Source organism: Tursiops truncatus, chromosome 7, assembly GCF_011762595.2.
Source record: "Tursiops truncatus isolate mTurTru1 chromosome 7, mTurTru1.mat.Y, whole genome shotgun sequence".
Taxonomy (NCBI): domain Eukaryota; kingdom Metazoa; phylum Chordata; class Mammalia; order Artiodactyla; family Delphinidae; genus Tursiops; species Tursiops truncatus.
The window spans coordinates 61,568,798-61,596,017 of NC_047040.1; the positions used below are offsets into that span (position 1 = coordinate 61,568,798).

Here is a 27,220-nt window from a genome sequence, read left to right on the forward strand (position 1 = left end):
ATAGTGGTATCAAATTTATTTAGTTCTCTTAACTTTTTCTAGACTTTTTAAAAGGCAGATTATGAGTAAATTATTGGGATAAAGGATCTGACCATTTTTAAAAGTCCCTCAATATACACTACAAAATATTTCTGCACAAAAATTGTTCCTTTATACTTCTACCAGCATGCTAACCAAGTGTGTCTTTTCCATTTCTCCCATTTCTAGACTCTGCCAGAAATAGTTTCATTTTGTTTGGACAAACTGTTTCAAAGACACACTTGAAAATCTGCCTTAGAATTTTATAGCCATCTCTTATAAGTGGCCTTTCTCTTTACTGCAGGCCTTGGTATTCCATGAAGAAAGATCGGAGGCTAAATCTGATCATTCAGGAGGGAATATTTGATTCATATGACTTGAAAATTCCCCAGATCAGAAACCAGCATGAAACTATGTCCTTTGAAACTATGTCCTTAGCATATGCACCTGAGATGATTAAATTCTGTCTTAGGTAGACAATATTAGTGTCTACTCAACACTCATTATTTCTTGCTTCTTTCCCAATAGAACACTTATATCATAGGGGCAACAACATTATCAACTTAAATGTTTTTTTTAGGTTCTCCTGCAGATAAAGGAGGGCCATGAGATGTAAACAGAAGGCACTGCATAGGGTCTCTAGGAAAATCCTTTTTGTCCTTTCACAAAGAATGCAGCCACGATGGCTGGAGCTCCAGCAGCCATCTTGAGACCATGAAAACAAAGCCAAGAGAATTGCAGAGGCTTGGCCTTGCCTGATATTCTTGATATCCTGAATCAATACCAAAAACTGCCTACCCTCTGGAGTTCTGGTGGCATGAGGAAAATGAACATTTATCTGCTGAAGTCACTGTATCCCAGTGTCTCTTATTTAAGCAGAGAACAATCCCTGACTAAGGCACTATTTTAAAAAATATATTCCAAAGAAGTATCTTTCATCTCTGTGAAAGAGAATGTGAATTTTTTATTAGGAACTGAAGTTATATTGGATCCTTTTAAATGGTGTAGCATTTCTTCCCAGTAGATCCATTCTCCACCTATTTCTACCATGTTCTCTGACCCCAAAGCTGACCTATACGGAGGACTCTGGCTTCCCAGTGGCTTGGCCAATGAAGAGCCCTAGCAGGACATCAGAAGGAAGGAAGAAAGTGAGGAAAGAGAGATAAAACACTCTCTCTTATTTCACAGCTTCCTTCCACACATGGTTGTCTTGTGTTGACTGTGTTCTTGACTGAAGGTCATCTCTCTTCTCAAGACCCTTCTACTCACATGGATCTTTCCTTCTGGGTTCCAGATGCCATGACCTTTCCTTGTCTTTTAGGTGTATGTGCTAACAGCTCCACTCTCATTAGCCCCCAGGGTACCATACTATCCTTACTATCCTTTATAGTTTCCTTATATCCTGCCCATAACCTTTTAAAATAATCCCTCTATTAAGCAATCCCCAATCTATCCTAATTTGAATGTGCAATCTATTTCTTCCTGGGATTCTGTCTGATATATTTCTTGAACTCACTTACATAGAATCTTGTAAGTTTAGGGAATTCAGGCATGACTTGGTCCAACCTACTCATTTTTTAGTGATGGCTAACTGACTGCCTAAAACCAAGTCAAATACCTCATCTCTAGACATTCAGTCAAGTTTGTTTTGGTTATTTGGGGGTTTTATGAGGCTTTGTTATTGTTTTATCTGTATCTTGATTCTTCCTAAATTCTATCTAGTTATAATTCAGCCTTCAATGAAAGAAAAAAACCAAGCACGATTTTAAAACTCTTAAAATACAACATATGAGATTTCTGGGACCCTTAATACTTCTATAAAATTAGTGGCCTATGAAGTCAAAATAGGGTAACATCTAAGTTCAGACTGACATTAATGAGAAGCAGGAAGTAACTGCTTTCAAGGAGAGCAAAAATACTAATGTATGCTGTGCATAAAGTATCTGAGCATTTACAAGTGGCTCAGAAAATATTAGCCCCAAAGTAAAACGATTTTATCTCAATCTTTATGTTCCATCTTTCAGCCTAGAATTCTAAGAATTCTCCTTCTCTCTCTATTAAGTATGGAAAATTGAGCAATAGCTAAGTAATATATTTTTTTAAGATTTTTTTTGATATGGACCATTTTTAAAGTCTTTATTGAATTTGTTACAATATTGCTTCTGTTTCATGTTTTGTTTTTTTGGCCATGAGGCATGTGGGAGCTTACCTCCCTGACCAGGGATCGAACCTGCACCCCCTGCATTGGAAGGCAAAGTCTTAACCACTGGACCGCTAGGGAAGTCCCCTAAGTAATATTTTTTAATTAAAAAAAGAGTTAAGGTGGACTTCCCTGGTGGTGCAGTGGTTGAGAGTCCGCCTGCCGATGCAGGGGACACGGGTTCATGCCCCGGTTCGGGAAGATCCCACATGCCGCGGAGCGGCTAGGCCCGTGAGCCATGGCCGCTGAGCCTGCGCGTCTGGAGCCTGTGCTCCGCAACAAGAGAGGCCGCGATAGTGAGAGGCCCGCGCACCGCGATGAAGAGTGGCCCCACTTGCCACAACTAGAGAAAGCCCTCGCACAGAAATGAAGACGTAACACCAAAAATAAATAAATTCCTAAACTCCTACCCCCAACATCTTAAAAGAAAAAAAAAGAGTTAAGGTGATGGAGAAATAAACAGAGCTCAATGTTTTAGTCTTTTAGAGAATTCTGAGGTTTAAGATTTTTTTTTAAAGGTATCAGTTGTTTTGTTTTGTTCTGTTTTATTTTAATGAAGAAGGAAAATACTATAGCAACCTACCTTGGCATTTTTGAGAACTACACCCCTATCTTTTTTGGATTGCATGCATGTCTTCTAGACCCAAGGCCTGAGATCCTGGCACAAAAATTTCCTAATGTGGCCATAGCTTTTAAGGGTTATTTGATGAATTATACTGTCAAAGGCCCCAAAGAGAAGTCTCACTGAGAAACCTATGACAATCTACAAATATTTGAAGAACTACCACGTGGAAAAGGAAGTAGCCATTTTTTTTTTTTATTGTTCTGTTACTGCGAAGCAAGAAGAAAAGCACTTCTATCAAGCTTTCTAACCATAAAATTGATAAGTCTTCAAAATTAGTCAGCTACTCTCACTGGTATAGAGATTCTTAATGTGTGATGTAGACCCTTATGGAACCATGAAGATGTTCAGGAAGTCCTTGACATTATGTGCAAAATGGTGCAGTTGTGCATTTGTCCATTTTTCTGGGTTTAGGGGGCGTGGATTACATCAGCTTCTCAAAGGGGCTCAGGATATAAAAAAGTCTGCAAAAGAATGCATGAAATCAGCCTGCATGACCATTTGTCAGGAGTGCTAGAGAGAAGATAATCACTCTAAGGTCAATATTTATAATTCAGTGGTTACAGATAATGTAAGCAAAACTTTTATGCAGTGTGTGTTCAATCCTCTAATCATTCAGCAATTATTTACAGGTTGTTCATCAAATAATTTGCTCAGCGAGGTGGGTTGGAGGGAGCATCTATTTTAACTCCCCCTTTATGGGGAGAGATAATGTGATGTACTTTTTTCCAGTGCTTTCCCACAGTGCTCCGTAGAAACTGCTACATGAAGTGGAGGCTCCATTAATAAGCTGAGTAAGGGGATGCAGTCTAGAACAAAGAATGGCAGCCCACAACACATGAGAAGGGCCTGGACCCCAGACGGCAGCCCAAGTTGAAGATCAGAGGGCAGAGTGCAAGTGTGAGGCTGTGAGCTGAACTGCTCTGGGTGTGGATAAATATAGCAGTGAAGGGCAAACAGAACGGACACTTTGTAATTTGACCCTTGGAGATTTGGAGTGGATCCTTGGATGTTCTGTCCCCCACCCATACCCCAAACATTCAGACCCTGGGTAATGAGTTAGCATGCAAACTGTCCTTTTGGAGGACATCTCAGTTAAGAGCTGAAACAAGCTTAGAGCTCTTTGCACTTATCTGATTTCTGCACAAATGCAGAGTTTGGCATTTAAAGTTGGTGTGTGCCCACTGGGAGAGCCCAGCCATTGTGTGCTGGCATCAAAACTTCTCCTTTGAAATTAGGATAGTGTGTAAACTCATCCCTTAAGAGCTTTGTAGATCTCTTGCATTTGTTTCTGGGGCCTGTTTGAATTTGTTCTTTAAAAGAGGCTGCTTAGAGAAAATTCCCGGCACCAGTGTAATGAAAAGGGATATCATTAATTTCTTCCTTTAAAAAGGAAGTGCTCCTTTGGGACCACTGATCTTTGTGTATATTAGGTCAGACAAACCCAGCCTAATGTCTGGGTAGACTGGTTGTTCTAACTACCGACCGCCAAGCAGGCTTAACAGACCCTCTGCACAGCAGAGAAAGGAAATGGGGCTCTGAGTCGGTGGGAGCTCTAAATAGTCCTTATACCGTTTAGGTGGATTACTGAAACATGACTCCTTCCCATTACACAAATTGCCACAGAAAATACCAACAAATTAGTCCCACGCTTTTTAAATGTGGTGAAGTTCCAAGGTGATAAACTCTTAGGACTTGTGGTGGCATTGAGAAAAAAACAAATGCAGTTTCTAGAAATCTTAGCACACTCCATAAGACTTGACAATTTGAATAGAAGGAAGGAAGGAGTTGCTAACTTGAAAATTAAGTGCTTTCAGAAGTGATTCTCATTTCAGGAGGGAGAAATGGCAGCGGCAGCAGCTAAACATTTATTAGGTGCTTTACATATGCCAGGCTCTATTCTCATGCATTAAGCCCATAATCTGGCGTCTTATTTTTGAAGGACAAAGTTCTGACCCAGAGTTCCCTCAAAGCTGCCAGAGTGTCTTCAACACACACACATGTGCGCGTGCACGCACGCACACACACACACACACACACATCCTAGGAACACAGATCACAGAGTAGGAAAGTTCAGTGTAATAAAAGGCTTAAATACTAGCAAAGCAGTGGAAATATGGGCAAAATGTGGGAGTGGACAGGTTTGGGGTGGTGGGCAGAGCTCAGGAAGGCTTTGGTTTAGGATAGAGTACAGTGACTTGCAGGTGATCAGGAGATCGCTGTGGATTGTTCTGAGTTGGGAGAAAATCTGTGGACTCATTTAATATCAATTGTTTATCTTGAACTTCTCCCTCCTGTCATTATCCCAACTTCATATTCACAGTTTTATAAAAAATGTATCTGTTCCCTTTTTTAAATCACAAGTAATTCTAATCTAAATCCAGCAGCAGTCTAAGCTAAACAAAACACTTACACCTAATGCCAATAATCCCCCAGGCATGGCTTTATGTCCCTTATTTTTTTTTTTTTTTTTTTTTTTATGTCCCTTATTTTGCCTTCCTGCCTTTGAGCCTAATCAGGATAGAGCCCATGACGTCCTAAACTCTGGCCAGGAACAAACAGTCAAATAACTTGAGTGTAATGTAGCAGACTTCAGAGTCTACAACTGAACATACAGCTAAGTGTTCAGCCCCTTGAGGTTTCTATTTTTCTCTGTTCCTCTGAAGAGCAAAGAGGAAAATACATTTAAGAGGCTAAAATGGCCATCCAAAGTACCATCAAGAATGATCTGGGGGCTTCCCTGGTGGCGCAGTGGTTGAGAGTCCGCCTGCCGATGCAGGGGACATGGGTTCGTGCCCCAGTCCGGGAGGATCCCACATGCCGCGGAACGGCTGGGCCCGTGAGCCATGGCCGCTGAGCCTGCGCGTCCAGAGCCTGTGCTCCGCAACGGGAGAGGCCACAACAGTGAGAGGCTGGCGTACCGCAAAAAAAAAAAGAATGATCTGGGCCCTAAGAGCTGGTCCAGAGGCATCACTTCCTTGATTTCTCCCTAGAACACAGCTTTGGGCTGGGTTCTAGCTCTGGGTTGACCAACTGGGACTCAGTTTTCTCATCTGTAAAATGAGACGGTTGAGCAAAAGGGTCTCAACCAGATGCCCAGCGACACAAGAATGGATTCATAAAATGGGATACTGTACAGCATTGAAAACAAACATGTTAATCTTAAAATATTATGTTAAGAAAAAAAGAAGAAGTAAAAGCTAGAAACCAAAGAATATATACTGTGTGATTCCAGTTATACAAAGCTGAAAAGCAGGCCAGATGAAACTATGATATTTAGGATGCATACTTAGGGGGTGACCTCTAGGGAGGAGGAGAAAAGTCATCATCAGGAAAGGGTAGCAGAAGGCTCTGAGGTGCTGCAAGTTCTCTCTTCTGATCTCAGCTGTAATTGTGCAGGGACTTTATAATAATTCATTATGCTGTCCATCTCTTTTTTAAACCTTTTTTTTTTTCTGTCAGCATGTTACATTTCAGAATTTAAAACTAGGTTAAAAACAAAACAACCACAATCTGATATCTCTCATGTGTGAGCTTTTCCTGGTGTGAAGAGGGAACAGGCAGAGGGCCAGAAACATCTTTCACTCTTTGCTTGGCTGGTTCTTGATTCCCCTTCAGTTCTCAGCTTTGGTGTCAGTCCACTGACCCTTCTCTGCTCCCATGAGACCACGAAGGTATCCCTGTCATAGAACAACTCCAGGGGTCACCAAGGCTCGATCTTACTAACACCCTGGCTGAAGGAGATTTGATTTTAGGTTTCCTTACCCATTTCTCCCTAGGAATGTAAACCCACAGGGCAAGCCTGGATCTTGCTGCATTATATACCACCAGCACCCAATATAGCACCCACCACTTAACAACTGCTCAGTAAACATCAGCTGATTGACTACCTGAATGAATGGGTAATAAAGGTACATTTCACTCTCTCCCAGCCCTCTTTGAACTTAAACCGACAATTTCTCTCTTGCTAAGTACAGTTTTTACTGGAAGCAGACAACCCCAGAATCGTCCTGGTCATTCTAGGAGTTCTAGTTACTTAAAAGAGAGTCAAATAAAAATGAAAACAGAGAAAAATTCTACCATGGTTCTACAAACAGTTGTATAACCACAGTGTTTTCCCCCTCATTTAATTTTGGACTATGTCTCTCTTGCCTCCCTATAACACTTAGACTTGATTACATTTAATTTAGGGAACACACTCATGTCACGGTCCTCAAATATTCAATTACTGAACAACCAATCACCTTGTTCCTCTCAGGCTGTTTCCTTTTCTGGGAAAGGGAGTGGGTACTATACTAAGATGAGAGCCAGGTTTATTTAAAAACACTTTTCTCCCTGATTATATACATAAAAAATTCATTACTGCTCCACAAAACACACTGTTAAGAGAATGAAAAGACAAGCCCCAGACTGGGAGAAATATTTGCAAAACACATATCTCACACAGGATCGGTATCCGAAATATGCAAAGAACTCTTAAACCCTCCAAATAAGAAAACGAACAACACAACTTAAAAACAGGCAAAAGATGTGAACAGACACTTCACCAAAGAAGTTATACAGATAGCAAATAAGCATATGAAAATATGCTCCACATCAGGGAAATACAAATTAAAACCACAATGAGGTACCACTGCACACCTATTAAAATGGCAAAAAGCCAGAACACTGACGACACCAAATGCTGGCGAGGATGAGGAACAACAGGAACTCTCGTTCATTGCTGGTGGGAATGCAAAATGGTGTAGTCATTTTGGAAGACAGTTGGGCAGTTTCTTATAAAATTAAACAGGTACTCTTATCATATTACCTAGCAATCACACGTTTTGGTATTTACCCAAAGGAGTCGAAAACCTATGTCCACACAAAAAAGTTTATAACAGCTTTATTCATAATTGCCAAAACTTGGAAGCAACCAAGATGTCCTTCAGTAGGTGAACTGGTGAACAAATTGTGGTACGTCCATATAATAGATTATTTTCAGCAATTAAAAAGAAATAAACTATCAAACCATGTAAAGACATGGAGGAATCTAAAACGCATATTGCTAATGGAAAGAAGTCAATCTGAAAAGGCTATATACTGATATATAATATGTGTGATTCCAACTTTATGACATTCTGGAAATGGCAAAACTATGAAGACAGTAAAAAAAAAAAAAAAAGAAATCAGTGGTTGCCAGGAGCCTAAGGAAAAAGAGGAAGCGATGAACAGGTGGAGCACAGGGGATTGTTAGGCAAATAAAACTATTCTGTTTGACACTGCAATGATGGATACATGTCATTACATATTTGTCAAAACTCACAGACTGTACGACACAAAGAGTGAAGCTTAATGTGAATTATGGACCTTGTTAATAATAATAGATCAATATTGGCTCATCATTGTGAACAAACAAGCCACACTAATGCAAGATATTAATAATAGGGGAAACTGGGGGGAGAGGGAGAGGTAAGGGAGTGTATGGGAACTCAATACTTTGCGCTCAGTTTTTCTAAAAACCCAAAACTATTAAAGAACAGTATTAATTTAAAAAAAAACTCAAAAAATTTATTACTCCCAATCTTGGAAAACAAATAAAAGTAAAAAAGAAAAATCACTCCATGCCTACTACACAACTATGTTTCATTTTAAAGTTGAAAAGAATCCTTTAAAATGAAAGAAATGAGGCAGCCAAGGTTAACAGTGAATTTTTGCTGTTTCAAATACATCGAGTAAGAAAAGAATGTAAAAATAAAATTCCTCTCAGCACGTTTTACAGCCATGCCATCAACGTCCAATTCTGAAAGCCAAGCACCCTAACTTGACTCACACATGCCCCCACCCCTGCCCTGCGTTGTTTGGCAGCTACACTCCTGACATCCTGGGTCAATGCCAGAACCTAACTTGGCATCAGCAAAGAGGGCATCCTGACCTAATGCACTCAGGAAAGCACCTTAAAAGTTTCTGCTGAACCCTCCTCAGAAATGTTTGCAGTAACAATCTAAGCAGAAATAATGTCCCCAAACTATCCAACTTTGTAACAGGCTTTAATGAGCTGCAAGAATGAGAAAAGGCTGTCACAAGGCTGTCCCTGAGGTATGTGACCTTAAGAATTGTGGCTGACAAATGACCTCATGGCTTCTACCTACCAGCCCTCACAGTGGCAGCCACTTTCCCCTCCAGCCTCAACTCCTCCAGTGGAGTCCAAATCTCACTGACTCAGTTGGCTGAGGGGTGGATGCAGTGCTGACCTATGTGGACTGCATCCCTTCTTCCTTATCCTCCACACCCCCAAATTTCAGGGAAAATGCTTTGCCAAAAGGAATCTTTGCCTCTTGGTAGGTACCGTATACGGTTCCTGTAGAAAGCCACAATTTTGCACAGAAGCCTCAGCTGGCGTAAACAGCCATGACTGCAATTGATGACCCAAGCACTCTGCATTCTCCAAAATTACAAAATTAAGCAAGACACGGACAAGATCTAGTAAAATGAGGAAAGTCCTTTAAACAGAATAGGGAAGGTGTGTGATTAATATAAATGGGGCTATAGGTTAGAAATTAAATTTGGGATCAGGAGAACTATAGTCTCTCCTCTTTCTCCTTCCATTCCTCTGCCCTCATGCCTTCAAGCCTCAAACCGTGCATTCCTTATGTTGGCCTTGCCTAAATTCTTTTGCAAAAAGCCAGGACACAAACACTATGGCAACGACATACGTATTAGAGGTACAAGCAAATATTCAGATCTGGTAGTGTTTTGAGCACTTTTGCCTTGCGGGAGGCTAGCAGAGGCAGTAGAGTTTATAAAATAGAAATATCTTTTAAAGGCAGTAATTTCTAATAATTTTAGAAATTGAGACACTTTTAAAAGTCTGGAACACTCCCCTCTTCCTCCTCTATAGCAAAGTTACAAGTAAATGAAACTTTGTTCTTGACAACTTCCTGAGAATTTAATGAGACCACTTGAGATAAATGTGGACACATATGTTACCAAACTTGCTTTGGAAAATAACAGCTGCAAAGACCCAGCCATTAGAATTGCATTTGTCTCTTAAGTGTCTTACTTCACTGCCAGGGCTGTGTTTGGCATACAGTAGGTGCTTGATAAGTGTCTGTTAAGTGAAAGAATAGAAAGCCATATATATAAAGTTCACTTTTTCTGATTCAATATAGTATCATAGAGATAGGGGATGTGGTTCTCAAAGGGCAGTTCCCCAACGAGCAGCACCACATCACCTGGAAACATGATAAAAATACAAATTCCCCCCTCTCCCATACCCCACACAAAATCGGAAACTATGGAATGGGCCGGCAACTTGTGTCTTCACAAGTGCTCTGGGTGATACTGACATTTACTGAAGGTTGAGAATCACCGGCCTAAAAATGATCCTTTAACAAAGAGGTGTATTTTTCTACCCCCCGCACTAAAGGTAAGAATTCTAGGCCTGTAATTCTTTTACCATCTCACTGAGAAAAGTCCTGAGACCGAGGCTTCATGATGAGGGTTTATGGTGAATTCCGTGGCACCCAGGCAAGAAGAAAAGAGGGATCAGCCATATGGGAGCCAAAAAGAGCAGGGATTCGAAACACCAGAGATGACCCATATGTGAGGGCACAAGAGTGGCCTCTAAGCCTTGTGTGTGGCTTCCTGCCATGGCATTGGGCGCGGGACAGGGAGGCCCAGTAGCCTTGCCTCCATAGGGTCTGGCTTCCATGTGCTTTCCTGACAGGGATTATGTTGCCTTTGAGTCTCTGTTGTAGGAACACGCTCTCCCTGTCAAACGGGCGACATCTGAGCCCTTTATGATCACAGTGGCTGTGGTTTGGCAAGCTGCTTGTATCCCCTTCCAAACACAGGCAGCAGTGCGAGGTGATTCTGTAGCACAGATCCAAGGCTCAGTCTTGCCTGATACAGTGATCTAATTAAAAAAATTCGTTCTCGGCCCAATCAAGTTCAACTTCCAGTATTATTATAGGATGACCAACTTGTCCCAGTTTGCCTGGAACAGTTGCGAAAATCCACATCTTGGAAAACCTTCGGTCCTGGGAAAACTGAGATGTTTGGCCACCCTAAGGATTAAGAGTTCCAAGGATAAAATACAGCCCAAGTTTGCTTTCTGATAGCTGAACTTCTGCCAAGATCAACAAAATTTAGTGATGAGCAGTGAGGAAGGTATAGGCAAATAACAAAGTAGATGGCATTAGAGAAGTAAGTGGGTAAAAGAAAGGGTGTGTGATTTGCTCAGCAAATCTGAAGAAAGATCTGAAACCAGATCACTAAAGCCCCAAATTAGACGCTCTGGCAGGGGCAGGGGGCTCCACCACACCCTGACACTGCACGCTGCCACTGTGACCCCCTTGGGAGGCTGGTACAATACCACCTGCTCCCCAGCTCCCTAAAAATGTACTAGGCGCCATCTTTAAAAAGCCATGTAGTTAAAGTTACTCTTAGCAAATGCAATGACTTTTTGACCTTCAAAAAAAATACAAATGATTTATACCACCTGTAGACGGGAAGATAACCAAGGGCAGGACTACCTCATGTAGGTGAGGTATCACAGGAAACCCAGGGGCAGGCAATGACGGTCCTTGAACAAGCAGGTCACAAACTTAAACTAAACTTGTGTATGTCACACTAAGAAAATACAGGTAAAGCACCTAGCATGTGCCCAAAGTCAATACTTACTACATCTGTGGCAGTTCCCTTTCTTTCATTCATTGGGATCTCCTCACATCTCCCACTCAGATCCCTTTTTTTAATTGATAAAATGCAGGAAAAAAAATGCTTAAAACCTGTTTTTTCTTAGGCCACAACCAAGAAGAAAAATAGAGAAGGTGGAAGGAAAGTATGTTACAAAAAATGAGCACATTAACAATAGCAGGAAACACCAGCTTAGTGTTGAGAGAGAAGAAAGTTAAAATAATTAGGTACATTAAGTAAAAATCATAATGGCTGAGGGTCATTTAATGCACGGGTAGGTAGTCCCATTTCACAGTGGTCTCCAAGGATCTCTGCGTTACAGCCAGTGTGACAACTGTTGTTAATAATCATGTCCCGAGACACTGAGAATAAGGAAAACTGTCCAGTACACTTAATATGAAAACGAGTTGTAGGTTTTAGAAAGTTTCAGCTGCCTGGAAATTGTAACTTACATAGAATATCTCATACATTGATAGTGTCTGTAGTCTATCCTCAACCCAGTCGCTCCCAATTCACTGAGTTTATACCCTTGCTACTCAAAATGTGGACAATGTCAGCAACATCTGGAAGCTCCTTAGCACTGAGGAATCTCAGGAGCCACCCAGACCTGCTGAATCAGAACCTTCATTTTAATCAGATCCCCAGGGTGTCTGTTAGGACCTGCATCAGCTGGCTTCTCACCCCCTATGATACTCTTCCTTGCTCTCAGCTCCAATCACCGGAGCTCCCTTCTACTCTTCACATTTTCCACGCACGCTCTCTCCTCAGGGCATCTGCCTCGGCTGTTTCCTTTGCCTGTAATGCTCTTCTCTTAGATATCCACATGGCTAATTAGCTCACCACCTTCAAGTCTTCTCAGTGCAGCCCACCCTGACCACCCTATTAAAAGTAAACCGTCCTCCACACTTTGGCCACGCCCAATCTCTCTTGCTGTATTTTCTCCCCTATAATACTTTGCCTTTCTAACATCCCATACAACTGACTCACAGATTATGCTTATTGTTTATTGTCCCTCTGCTAAAATGTAGCATCATGAGGACAGGACTTTTTGACCGTGTCGTTCCCTGATGTATCACACATGCCCGGAACAGTGCTACTGAAGTGTGGTCTGCAGGCTGACTCTTGCTACTGGTCCCAACTATCAATAGATCACTAAAGAAATTTAGAGTAATTTAAGTTAGAGCAAGAAATTTTGAAAAGTTTAGATCAATTTGATACGGACACCACACCTACATGTGTGATTATTTACCTAGTAATTCATTTTTACTATATTTCACAAAAGTATCAGACTGTGCACACTGGAAATTAAAACACCCAACCCAAAACGGGTCTTTTAAAACTGTTTTGAGAGGCACTGGCCCAGGAAAGCTCCTGGCACTAAGTAAGTGTTAATAAATGTTTGCTGAATAAATAAATAGAAGAACAGATGGTTAAAGAATAAATTTTTGGGCTTCCCTGGTGGCGCAGTGGTTAAGAATCTGCCTGCCAATGCAGGGAACAAGGGTTCAAGCCCTGGTCCGGGAAGATCCCACATGCCGCGGAGCAGCTAAGCCCGTGCACCACAACTACTGAGCCTGTGCTCTAGTGCCTGCGAATCACTACTACTGAAGCCTGCAAGCCTAGAAGCCTGTCCTCTACAAGAGAAGCCACCGCAATGAGAAGCCCACGCACCGCAACAAAGAGTAGCCCCCGCTCGCCGCGACTAGAGAAAGCCTGCGCGCAGCAAGGAAGACCCAACGCAGCCAAAAATAAATAAATAAAATAAATAAATAAATTTTTAAAAAGAGAGAATTTTTACATAGTAAAGCCAGATCAGGTCTGTATATATGCCTGTGAGTACAATTAAATAATTTCTGCTTGGATCAGTGGCAAAGTGATTTGTACTATGAACTTCCGGGATATACTGTGCTTTCCTCTTTCGTGTGAGGAATGAGTCGATCTCAAATGGATCAGTTAAGGACCTTCCTGAGATTCTCTGAGGGGCAGAAGACAGCTTTTGTCCAAGCCCCACATCTGCACTCTTTCGCCTGCCTGCTCTAAGCAGAGATGGCCTGATTAAGCAACTTTAGATTTACTCCCTGCCTCCCCCCACCCCCATATCCCCCAGACCCCTTTATGAAACAGTGAAGTTAGCACTCACGGCCAGATAGAAGGCAAAATCGTTGGATGTTGGTGTTTTCTTAAAACTGAAAAGGTCATAATATTCTCAGGCTTTCACAGAAACATGGATTGAAATAACGGGTCATTTAAGGCAAAGAATTAAATATAAAGGTACAACTGGCTAAAATGTCTCTTGCAGAATAAATATACTCTTAGTTTTGCAGCTTATCACCTTGAAAACATAAACAAAACTGGAAAACTTTTGTTGTTCAATCCATCTTTGTTGCCTTCTAAGGTCAGGAGGAATCTGATTTATAAATGCTTTTTCCTGCCCAAGCCCTCCTTCCCTCTCCCCCTGCTCAGAACAACAACAGCAACAAAATGAAACGACTTGGATCTTTTTAACTTGTTCCACCGGTATGCTCTACCTATTTGGGGGTGCCTAAAAGATCTTTTATTTTGTTCCAGGATTATTAAAAATACGGTTTAAAACTTTCTCTGACTCATTTACTCAAGAGTTTCATTTCATTCTTGCTTCCACTATATTTCATCACAGCTTTGGATGCTCAAGAATTCAATTTGGGAACCTAGGCTAGGTTGCGAGGAGAGAATTCAGAAATGAAAAGATAGGACCCCAGAGAGTTTAAAATCTAGTAGATGCATAAAAATAACTGTAGGGCTTCCCTGGTGGCGCAGTGGTTGAGAGTCTGCCTGCTGATGCAGGGGACACGGGTTCGTGCCCCAGTCCGGGAAGATCCCACATGCCATGGAGCGGCTGGGCCCGTGAGCCATGGCCGCTGAGCCTGCACGTCCGGAGTCTGTGCTCCGCAACGGGAGAGGCCACAACAATAAGAGGCCCGCGTACCGCAAACAAACAAACAAACAAACAACAAAAAAACTGTAATACAAGTCAGAATGCAGTAAGTACTAAAGGAAAGTCAAAGGGCTCAGAGGAAGCCATTGTGGACTCTGAAGAACGGAGAGGACTCAGAATGAACAGTAAAGGAGGACAGGTGGGACACAGGGAGCAGCATGAACAAAATCACAAAGGAGAGAAAGAACACACTGGGCATGCGTGGAGGATAGAGAGTAGTTTGGATATTCTGAAGCACAGAATAAGGGAGAGAGATCAGCAGACAATAGAGCTAGAAAGGAAGATTAGGACCAGAACAGAGACAGCCTTGTATGTCATGCCAGGAAGTTTAGAGATGATGCTGGAACAATGGGGAGCCACTGATGATTATAGTGGAAGAGAATGTTATGATCAGGGTATGCTTTAGAAAAGCTCCTCAGGTATCTATGCATGAGGGAAGTTGAAGGAGGAAAAGAATGGAAGCAGGAAGACCACTTAGGATACTGTTTACAAGAGTTTAAGGAGAAGTCATGGTAGTGGTGGCAGACCCAACAGAAAACCATCTAGATTGGAAGGAAGGAGCAACTGTGACAGGAAAGTGCATATGAACCATTTACAGCAAATCAGATGTGAAACTTATTAAAAAGTTTGACTTCTGGGGATACTTTTCTAAAGAGAGGGAAAGATGATTATAATCCAACAAGTCTCTTTAGTAGTTAATTAAAAATGCAATATATTTTTACTCCTCCTAAACTATACCACCAAAACTTAATGCCTTACAGTAAGAACTTCCTTTCTCTACCCATTTTTTATACTTAATTTGCATTTATATAGTATCAATAGCAGTAAATACCACTGCAGCATCGGACACAATAATGTACCCTTACTATGAACCAGACACCATGCTGTGCCCTTTACTCCTACTAGCTTATTTAATCCTCAGTACAACCCTTTGGCTATGAACTACCATTTCCCTATTTTACATGTGTAGTTATTGAGGTAAGGAGTTGTTACATAGCTTTATTAACACTACACAAGAAAGCAGAGATTTGAATCCAGGCAGGTCTGACTCCAGAATCTGTGCCTTTGGCTACTCAACCATGCTTTAAAATTTTCTTTTTACTTGTATTTTGAAGTAGAATGCTAAAAGAGAATAAAGACCGGATGGGACACATGGAAAACAAATAGCAAGATGATAGATATAAACCAAAATATATCAACAATCTCATTAGATGTAAATGGTCTAAATATCCCAATTAAAAGGTAGAAATTGTCTGTTTGGATAGAGAAAAATGCCATCCAAATTCATGCATAATGGATTCTGTTCCACCCACGATCTTTTTCCTTGATTTTCTTTTTTGCACTACTCCTACTCGTACCTCATGTGGCCTTATTCCTAAACACTATCTGGCTGTGGGGAAATTAGTCCATTGGACAGTTTTATCATTTTTGGCATATTCATTTAAAAGGTTCTGCTGTAATACATTAATCCTCTCTCATCTCTCTTGAAGAGTTTGCTTTGTATGAACTGAAGGTCCTAACACATTTATTACGCATTTCCCACTTCATATTGTACTACTTTGCCACTGAAAAACAGACTAAGAAGAAAATTTGAGAAACCTAAGAAACTACTGCATATTTCAGAAAAATAAATGAGGTCGACAGTAAGTGTAATATTAGTATTTTAAGTTGAAAAGATTTTTTCCTTTGGAATGAATCCACCTTGTGCTTAGTATTTCCTGGTTCATAAATATTTCTTATGATCATGCTTCTATTTTATCTTCCAGAATTATTGATTATAGCCATACATATGGCCCCAAACTGACTTTTTACCATATTCTGTAGCGAATAATTTAGAAAAGGGGCCAAAAATTCTATTTTCCATAAAAGCGTGGCAAGATGTCTACATTCTTGCTGAAAGAACAGCTGTGTTGCAAAAAGGGCAGAACTTCTCTCTAAATCCATAGTCTTTACCAAGCCCTAGATTTTGACCCTGAACTGTCTGCTCCACTGAAAGCTGGTCAATTATTTATCTTTCCTTTAAGAAAATAAAGTTTTTTTAAACATATGGAATGCTTCACAAATTTGCGTGTCATCCTTGCGCAGGGGCCACGCTAATCTTCTCTGTACTGTTCCAATTTTAGTATATGTGCTGCCTAAGCGAGCACTAGAAAATAAAGTTTTAAAGCAGTTTCCTAATTTGAGGTTCTTACAAGTAAAGGGAAAAGTATGGCCTTTGATATTCATTTTCTTCCTTCAAAAAAGTAAACTTCAGTGGCACAGGTGGGTGATAAACTGCTACTTTTAATGCAAGTTTTGTTTCCAGTCTTTATGGCTTCCCAAACCTGAACTTTCTGCTAACATTAGGTTATATTACTTACTTAGGTTATTACTTAGGTTATTACTTAGGTTATATTATATTACTATCTGCCTTCTACACAGTCCTGCCTAAACAACTCATTAAAAAGTACAAAAGCATGCAAATGGTAGAAACAGCTTGCGATGCAAAATGTTCTTCTTACCAGATTTTGCAGGGGCTCCCCTCGAGGGTCTCAGTCCTGGGCGATGTGGAGCAGCATGGCATGTCTGAGAAGACACAGACTCAGTCCCAGAAACTGAGTGCTTCAGAAAGACCCAGTAAAAGAAACATTATTTTTATCCTCTGATGAGGCAGCCTTAGAACTTGGCTTCCATTTAACTAAGGGACCCTTAACCTCAATGGTACTAGGGAAAAATCTAAGTATATTGGGGTCATGTGGTTAGTTGCACGTGTCTTGCAGCAGAATGGAGTAGAGGTCCTCTCCTTGGGGCAATTACCTGCAAAGTCTCAACACCTTCTGCTTCATCCATTTATTTCTTCCTCTGAACAAGCCAACCTAGCCCCCTCTTAAATTAATTATAGTCCATATAGAAAACAGCTATGTGCTGATTTTCTCCTATACTAATTTTTATCCCTAAGAAAGAAAAAAGAAAACCTATAGGAAGGTATTAATCTACTTAACATTTCTAAGTATATCATCCAAAGGATTTTGTTTTTTAATCTTACATATGCTCAGCAGAGTTACTGGCAAAAACTGTACATTTTCTTCATTTCATCCTTTCAACATCAAATAGTAGGCAGTAAAAATTGGATCAGACTTCAAAGCCTGCTGTGGGCTCCAAGTCACAGAGAGACGCCTCCATTTCACATATTGAATTCGAGCAGGATATCAAAGTGCTACCAAAGAACCTCAGGTCCTTACTCAAAAAGAGGCTCTAACATCTGTAGAGAGTGGAGTGCACAGACAAATCACCTCAGGGAGCAGCTAGCATTTATTCTCAGCAGCAAATTCCCAGGCTTTTGATTCTCTCTTCACTGTACCTCCCTGTCTCTCTGCTGAACCAAAATTCTTTAGCAAGCTGGGCTTTTGTCTCAAAGCCTTCGAACTATCACTAACAGTTCATGTTTGGATGGCCTGACCAAGCCGCCATAGACAGGCACCACGACCATGGACTTGGATAAGTCTGTAATAAGGATACACAGTTACTTCAGAATCAAGATGTCCTTCTACCTTATTTGAATGTCCCGCGAAGACATCACACCCTTTTGAAGAACTCTGGGCTTGTGAATGCCTAAAAATAATAATAATAATAATTTTTAGAAGGCCTGAAAATGATAATTAAAAAAAAAACTTAAAGAGGGTTGCTTTCCTCCAAAAATGGATCAGAAAATACTCTTTAATTAAGATTCCATTGTTTTCCATTCCAGTCCTTGGTTAGAAGGATATGGTCAACTTAAGGAAATGCATCCTACCAGGTGCTGCTCATATACCCACAGTCAGCCTGAGATGCTAAGACCCAAGAAACTGCCCCTTTTAAAGTTGTGTGATCCAATCTAGTTTACTATTGGCGTTCACAGACTTTACCAAGTAGCCAACCAAGTTGATGCGAAGGCTCTACTTCCCACCCAGCACATTAATCACGTTGTTAAATAATTCAAAATAGATCCTGTAGTCAAATAAGTTTGGGAAATGCTGAACTATACATAGTTTAAGAGGTTTCCTTACTGCAGAATGATCTTTCACAATCACAATATGAATTTATGGGTTTCTAAAGTAGGGTGTATGGGGGGAGAATTCAGTTTCCTAAACTACTGTGACCGAGAAATTTAAAAAGTGATAACCTATTAACATCTAGTAATGTTTCATGGAGCAAAGTTTGGAAAAATCAACTGTGCTGTGGCCCAATTTCCAGAAATTGGAACACACTGTATAAAAGTGTGATGGGGGCTTCCCTGGTGGCACAGTGGTTGAGAGTCCACGTGCCGATGCAGGGGACGCGGGTTCGTGCCCCGATCTGGGAAGTTCCCACATGCCGCAGAGTGGCTGGGCCCGTGAGCCATGGCCGCTGAGGCTGTGCATCCGGAGGCTGTGCTCCGCAACGGGAGAGGCCACAACAGTGAGAGGCCCGCGCACCGCAAAAAAAAAAAAAAAAAGTGTGATGATTATAACTCACTGTTATATAAACAGACTCTTACAACTCCTCTCATATGGAACCCAGGAATGTGGAAAGCACTGACTAGGGGAAGGGAAGTCTGGATTCTAACTCCTCCCTCAAGATCCCTGATCTTCCTCTCTGGTCTCTCTGTCTCTGTCTCTCTTATACACACACATGCATGCATGCGCGCACGCACACACACACACACACACACACATACACACACACAATTGGGTAAATTTCTGTAGTATTCTGGGTTCTAGTTTTCTTCATCTATAAAATGAAGGGATCGAAATAAGCTATTCCTAAGGGCTCTTCTAGTTCCACATTTAAAACCTTATTCTTTATTTAAACTGACAATTTCATTTTTTGAATTTCTGTGAATGGTTCATTGGTATTACCTTCAAAATGCATCTATATAGATTATAAACAATATACCCATTTAAAAAATATCACATCAGTACCTGGGGAGAGGAGACTATGATGAATATAAATATATATTTATTTGTGTGTGTATAATTGTTTATCATATGTCTCCCACTATAAAATGTAAGTTCCAAGAAGGCGGGGACTAGGTCTGCTTTATTCTGTACTCTATATTAGCACCTAACCCTATGCCTGGTACACTCTTAAGTGCTCAATAAATATTTGACAACTTGAATGAATGAAAGGGCTAGTGGACCCCCAAAATATGTGCCATGAAGAATACCCTTTACATTAAAATTAAATTAAGTAGCATTTATATAGCCCTTCATATTTTAAAAAATGCTTTTATATATCTAATAAGAATTTCACAACCATCTGAGCTAAGTGCTTTAACTGTCCCTATTATATAGCTGAATAAACTGTATTTCAGAGAGGGCAAGGGATCTGCCCAGGGATCATGGCACATACCTGGCAGAGCTAAGACACTGACTCCTGTTAGTTTGACTCCAAATCCTCTGCTCTTCCTCTGAACAATGACACCCCCCTCTCCAATGCCCTTGGGTCTCTGTGCATTGGCCCAAGGAACTCATTCCTGCCAGGTTAGGCAGGTCTCAGTGGCAGTGGGACACCTATAGAACAGGTGGATTCAGTTCTTCTAGGAGTCCTGGTAGGCTTTGGAGAAAATCTAAGGAAGAGAGTTTAGCTGTTGAATTACCATGGGGTCTCCAATTTCTGCCTTTCCTGTACCTACAAGAAAATGAAACCTCTTAAGAACTCCTCTTGCTTGCATGGCTTTTCAGGTCAAAAGGTCAGTGCAGATACCCTCCAACAGTACACTGGCAGTCGGCTCATGAGTTTGACTACCTTCTTATTCAAGCCTTTGGGAGAATCTAAGGCATCTCAATATAATTTTTACATGTGTTACATGGTTTTAAAGGGCGGAGGCAGGATGGGTAGTGTCCAAAGGCAAATAAATGAGAAAATACTTGACTAAACAAAGTTAGGCAGGTTTCTTTCCTAAGATGATTTCCAGAACCTTTAACTTAATAATATGCACAGTGAAACCTTAAGAGTGGGAGAGAACAGGCAGCATCCCCCAGACGTTATCCTAACGATGGAACCCTCCCCTGGAGCATGTCAGAGGCCCTGGTTCTTATAACATGCCTTAGAAAACACTAATCTGAGCAGCCCTTATTTGAAACAAGTTCCAATTTGCCTTTCAAAAAAGGGTTAAGTCAATTCTCTTCAAAAGTCTAACTGCCTCAACTCCTTTGCAGCAAATTTATCAGATATGTTGTCATTTGCCTCAGGGACTTGAGCCTGGCAACAAATGGATAATGCTTTTGCAAGCTGTCACCACCAAAATAAGGAAAAGCACAATGAGAAAATATCCAATGCTTATTGCCTGCACACATGCCACCAGGCCATGGGCAAAGCATGGATACATGGTTATCTCATCTAATACTTCCAACAACCATGTGGATTGGTTCTATTTTTATACCTGTTTTACAGGTGAGGAAATTAAGACTCAAGAAGCTAATGACTTGTTTCATGTCATAACTAGTAAATAGTGCAGCATAAAACCTGCCTACATTGAAAAGGAGACTCCAAGGGAAATTATTGATTCAGATATGAATTATCAGTTACTGATAAAACCTTAGACAAATGATTGATGGTGAATAGGACATTCATATGGTGCCAAAGTACCACCGTACAGATTCCTTCTTCAGGTCACAAGGGGAGCAAGGGAACTGCATATGGGAGAAATCAGGTTACCATCTCAATCCAGTGCAAATCTTAGCACCACTAATGCCCAGACAATATTGTCTTGTGATGTGAGGCAATATGAAATATTTGGCATCACCCAGGATATTTATATTTTTTCTTTTAGTCAAAACATTTAACTTTAATCTAATCAAAGCTTTAGATCTAACTTATAGTTTACCCCAAACACAAGGTATAGAGGGGAAAAGCTAGGACTGCAAAGAATCAAGCAGACAAATGTAGAAGGTGAGTTATTTTATGGAATAATTGGCTCATTCTCTTAACAAGTCAGTGCCATGAAAAAAGGGAGTATTGTATATTAATACAGATTTAGGGAAATAACAAGTTGATGTAATGTCCTCGATTAGATCTTGGCTTGGACAAACAGGTGTAAAGGACAATTCTTAGAACAATTGGGAAATTTTGATTGGTATTAGATGATATTAAGGAATTATTCATTTTAAAGCATGATATTATTATTTTGAACCTGCAGGAGAAATTTTTTGAAATAACACTGTTCTCAGCCTCTGTAAGGAATCTGATGCTAAATGACAGAAGCAATACATTTGGTTATCAAAGGGTGGTGAATAGGAGGTAGCTGTCTCTCTAGAAACGATTCACTGCATATATCTAGGGCTCCTGTAGCCTCTCAGAAGTCATGACTAAAGTCTTAGGCAGATTGCCTCCAGGGCTTGGCCACTCTGCTGCTTTACTGCAGTCACTGAATTGTGAGTTCTTGGGGAGACGAAAACTCTCCGTCACCACTGAAAACCCTTCTGCTGCGCCTCTGCCTGAAAAGCCCCCCAGACGAAAGTCACATTTAATTCCCTTTTCTTAACCCCCAATCCCAGTGCGACCGGATGCGAAGCAGGGGCAAGGCTGGCTCCTGAGCACACGGCTGCCAAGAATGCCCGAGCATCTCTCTTGTGCAGCAAAGATCCATGGGGCCAGCTGGCTTAGTCATGCTGGGCTGGCAGCACTAGGTGAAGTCACCTTGTTCCAAAACTGGGTCTCAGCTTTGCAGCCTCCGAAAGTCAGTCTGCCAGTTTGCTGAGGGGTAATGATGTTTTCGAGAGCTGAGCTGTACTAACCAAACTCAGAAGAGTCATATTTGAAAAGTAGAATGCCAGTGTGTGATTTTACAGTGAATACGATGATCTGGACTATACTTTCCCCCTCACTAGTTGGCTGATACACTCTGGAGACCAAATTACACATAAGAATGGAAACAAAGGAAGCAGGGTGCTCTTCCAGGATCTGACCAACCAGGCTGGTCTTGTAACTGGCCTTTTTCAAGTTTAGGGTTAGAATCAGTAACTTTTTTCTTGGACAGGAATAGAGACACGCTACCCTTTGACTCTCCATTTTCTAAACTTCATTTCAATTTCTTTGCACAGTTTTTATTAACTTTGATAAAATTTGCAAGATTGTGTGTTATCTTTTATCAATTATAATGTAGAATGGCTTCTAGACAAACTGAGAAATCCATTAGTCATCCACAAATGAAAGCCATTAGTCATTCACTTGCAAGCATAATCTAATTTCAAAACAGGATAGGTTGCAGCTTATTCACTGTGGATTGATTTTTCTTAGCTTCCCGCTGTGTCCAGATTTGGGAGTAGTTCTCATTGTAAACTCATGTCTTACTTGGTAGCCCTGGGAGAAAGGCTAATCAGCATAACCAAGCAAATTTGTTCCTGCCTCTTCAACAGCTCTGAAAAAAATCTTCTGTACATGGAGCTTTTAATACAAAGAGGTCATTTCTTTTTCCCAAGAATCAGCAGCCAATCCACCCTGCAAGAGGTATGCTCAGACCAAGATATTTTAACACAGTAGGAGGCCCATGAATCTTGAGGGAGGCAGGTTTCAGACAAATAAGTCATACAACTTCCCTTCTGGAAGTTATTACCATGAAAGATAATAGAAAACATAAACACCTTTAGAAATGGTTTCAATAAGTTCAAGTTCTGAAGGTAAATTAAGACATTTAAGGGATGACATCAGAGAAGAGGACACTGACCTGTGTAAAAGATCCTGTGCTAACCTGAGTGCTAACAAGGTTTCTATATGAACTGGCCATAGGTTGAATTGGCAACTCAAGCATACTTACTTAGCTCTTATATGGAATCTGAATATTTTAAGGGTTGAGGGTATAACCATGGAACAACACCCAGATCTGAGTCTACCCACGCTGTCACTATGTATCAACTCTTTCCTGATTTATATCAGCTAGGTGTCATTGCATATTCTTCTTACTGCTTATATTTATTTAAATAGCTTTGAAGGCACAGGAAATTGGAAGATAATGTTTTAAGAACACAGATTATTGTGTTAAGTTCGAAGGCACCCAAAGTGTATAAGTTAATGCATCTTTTATTACAAAAACTGAAAAGTTAGGATTTCTAGAATGCTTTGTTGTTTTCTATTCACCACCACCACCTAAGTATTTGCCAAGCACACACTAAATCTCCCCAGGGTTGTATTCATACTTCTGTGCTTTTACCTGCAATGTCATCTCCTCTCTTGCCCACCTGGCCACTGCATCCGTACCCTTTAGCTCAGGGGGTCGGCTGCTCTGAAGAGCCTTTCCTGTCCCATCCCCATCCTGGTCACCTCTTCCACTCGGGGCAGAGTTGGAGGCTCCTTGGTGTGTTCCCACAGTCTACTGAGCATAACCATACTGAAAACTTGGTTCTGTAACTGACTCATCTGGTACCACATCTTGACCAATTAAAAATGCAAATCATCTACCAAAGGCAAGCTGAATCAAATTTTGATCAAGGGAGGGAAAGCAAAGAGCAAGTACCATAATTCCCTTGGCTTCTGAGATATCACAGTTCTTCTTATTCCTGTGCTCATCGGTGTTATCTTTTCTTCTCTATTTTTTATTTGATGAAAATGCTCTAAACTCCCAAGAGGTCTGAATATTCACCAATCCCTAATCAATGAAAGTGTAGCAATATCTGACTTTCTCCCCAAAGTAAATGACTAAAAGAGCTGGTGGTAAAATGTTTCCCTTTTTTTTCCTCTGATTAAAGTTTTTGCTGATTAAAAAATAATATATATTCACTGTTGTACTGTATAAAATACAAATATTCAAGGAGAAGAAAATAAAGTTCTGGGAGAATCTCTACACCCAGATACAATATCTTTCTGTATATGTTTTCAGATGCTTTTCTATGTATATAATATACATTTAAAAAATAATGGCTCATGATATATGTTTTAACTTAACTTTTGTATTATGAGCATCTTCCCATACATTTGTGTGGAATACAACATACGTAAGTGTGCACATACATCATATTTATGGTTGTACAATATTACATTGGTTGATTATCATAAATGATTTAAGTAATCTCTTTTTTTGGATTTTTAAGTTGTTTCCAGTTTTATGATATTATAAATAATGGGTCATTAAAGATATGTGCATATAGTTATGAGTACCCAGCCAAATTTGACTAGGATAAATCTAAATTTAAGACTATTAGGTTAAAGGGTGAACAAATTTTCTGTTTTAAAGCTTTTGAATTGTATCATCAAATTCTCCCTTAAAAAGCAACAAAAATGAACACTCATGACCATAAAACTATGAAAGGACCCATTTGCCATATCACTAACACTGGGTATTATCAGTCTTTTTAATCTTTGCTTACCTCTTTAGCCAAAAAAAAAAAAAAAGTGGTAACTCAAGATTATTTTAATTGGCATTTCTTTATTTCTAAAGAGGGAAAACATTATTCCTGGGCTTTAATATATGGTATGAAGGAAATACAAAGAGTATAGGAGAAATGAAAGCAATAATCATGCAAAATAAGATCATCGCAGTAGGAAAAAAGGAAAACAGAGAGGAATGACGACAGCTTTTGTATTATTTTTTTCTCACTGGGTTTGGCTACTTGGTAACTTTTCGGTTTTGAGTGCAGAAACAGCATGTATCTGTTTCTGTATCTCACCCCAAGTCAGTGTCATTACTGAATGAGTTGAATACAAGTTATACTGAAAGTTATGGATATTTCTTTGCTCTTGGACACAATTATTCTAAGTTTTAGAACATGGCTCAAGGAGAAATTCATCAAAAGGGCTCAAAAAGGCTGATAAATGTTCCATAATGCCATTGCTGTAAGTTAGCACTATTAGTTTATGTACTTATGCTAATTTCCCGAATCCCACTGAGCCCTTTAAATTTGATCATATTTGTTTGCCTCATTGTTTTTCCCCAACCATGAGCCCATACAGCCTTAATTTGCCACTTCTTGTATTCTCATTTCTTTTTTTTTTTTCTCCTTTGCTATTTTATTGCAGGCAGCTGTCACTGTGTAAAGTCTAAGGTAAGAGCCAAAGGCTTTTCTTCATTCTGCTGAGAATGCTTGCCTTATTGGGAAAAAAGGACACTCAATGGAGAGCCCTTCAAGTAACCTAAACTTAAAGTAACCCACAAAGCTTACTTCAGTTCTTTGCCAGCAACCAAGGGAGCCAAGAGAAAACCCGGCCTCAGGGCTGGGGATGCAATTAAGATGCAGTAGTAAGGAAGAGCACGTGACCCAAAGGACTGCATGGCCATGGGCTGAGGGCCACAGCACAGCCAGAAGAGCTGACCATTCAATCCTCGCATCCACACTAGAAATGTAGATCCTACCAGGGTCTCCATTTCACAGCTGAAGCTTGGGCCGTTTGAGGTACCCAGATACGCAGATACAAACCCAGATCCTGTGGACACAGAGTGTGTGCTCTCACCCTCCAGTGCCATTTTGTTACTGGACTCTTCCAGATATTCACTCAATCATATTTAGGATCTTAATAAATGACACCTGGGGTGACAAACATTTAACTCTAGAAAACCTACCAGGAGGCAGATCAAGTTAAATCCAGAATAGGTCTGGAGGTAATCCTTAGCCCCTGACCTGCTGACCTTTTACTCACCTTATGTCTATGGACTAATATTAAGATTATACACATCTGTGCCACACTCAAGGCTCCAATTTGGTGGCAAGCCTTCTTGAGATTCTCTATGATTATAAGAACGGATATTACATTGTGCAATACAGGGTCCTCGACAGCCTCCCAGACATCACTCATTCATTCCACAAATATTTATTGAGCCCCTTTAATCTGTCTCCTACTGTTTTGGAGGATACAGCAGTGAACAGGAAATCTAAGATGCCTATGCTCATAAGAACCTACATTCTAGCAGGGAAGGTAGATAATAAATGAAAAAATAAGTAAATATGTTAGCATGTTCAATAGAAGTAAGGGCCAAAGAGGAAAATTAAAGCAGGGAAGGGGTATAGGAAGTGCTGGTGGCAGGCTCTGCCATTTTAGATGAAGTGGGTACAGTAGATGATATGTGAGTAAAGATCTTAGTAAATAAATGGGAATTGATGTCTTTGAATACGTTTTCAACTGAAAGCGCCTAACAGGTAAAAAACTTTATATGTTATGGCACATAGAGGTCAGAGGACTGATGTAAACACTTGGTAAAAGTTTAGCAACACACTTTATGATATATATATATATATATATTCATGATATACACACATATTCATGATATATTAGTTCCCAAGCACTTGGGCTAGTGTTGCCATATAAAATACAGGACACTTAGTTAAATGTGAATTCCAGGTACAAGGTGAATAGTTTTTTTAGCATAAAAATTTTCAAGTACTTCATGGGACATACTTATGCTAAAAAGAAATTTGTTGTTTATATAAAGTTCAAATTTCTGTGGGTATCCTGAATCTTCATTTGCCAAAAATGGCAACTCTAACTTGGGCAAATCAGCACCTCAGCTTCTGCACTGGCAAAATATGAATAAAAACTCTGGCCAGGGCTTCCCTGGTGGTGCAGTGGTTGAGAGTCTGCCTGCTAGTGCAGGGGACACGGGTTCGAGCCCTGGTCTGGGGGGATCCCACATGCCGTGGAGCGGCTGGGCCCGTGGGCCACAACTACTGAGCCTGCGCGTCTAGAGCCTGTGCTCCGCAACAAGAGAGGCCGCGACAGTGGGGGGCCCGCACACCGTGATGAAGGGTGGCCCCCGCTTGTCACAACTAGAGAAAGCCCTCGCACAGAAACGAAGACCCAA

At 40.6% G+C, this 27,220-nt stretch overlaps 1 protein-coding gene and 1 non-coding gene across 2 annotated transcripts in view; both read right to left on the reverse strand.

Annotated features, from left to right (window-relative positions):
- Positions 1-27,220, reverse strand: part of MYO3B (myosin IIIB) — a 399,378-nt gene that overhangs the window by 62,970 nt on the left and 309,188 nt on the right. The window contains exons 32-33 of the mRNA XM_073806955.1: positions 18,024-18,084; positions 16,995-17,094 (exon numbers count right to left, since the gene is read on the reverse strand). Coding sequence (XP_073663056.1) covers positions 16,995-17,094; positions 18,024-18,084 — 161 coding nt within the window. The remainder of the gene's footprint in view (positions 1-16,994; positions 17,095-18,023; positions 18,085-27,220) is intronic.
- LOC117313098 (U6 spliceosomal RNA) lies at positions 16,534-16,640 on the reverse strand. The gene has a single exon (XR_004527561.1). It is a non-coding gene; the product is annotated as a U6 spliceosomal RNA (small nuclear RNA).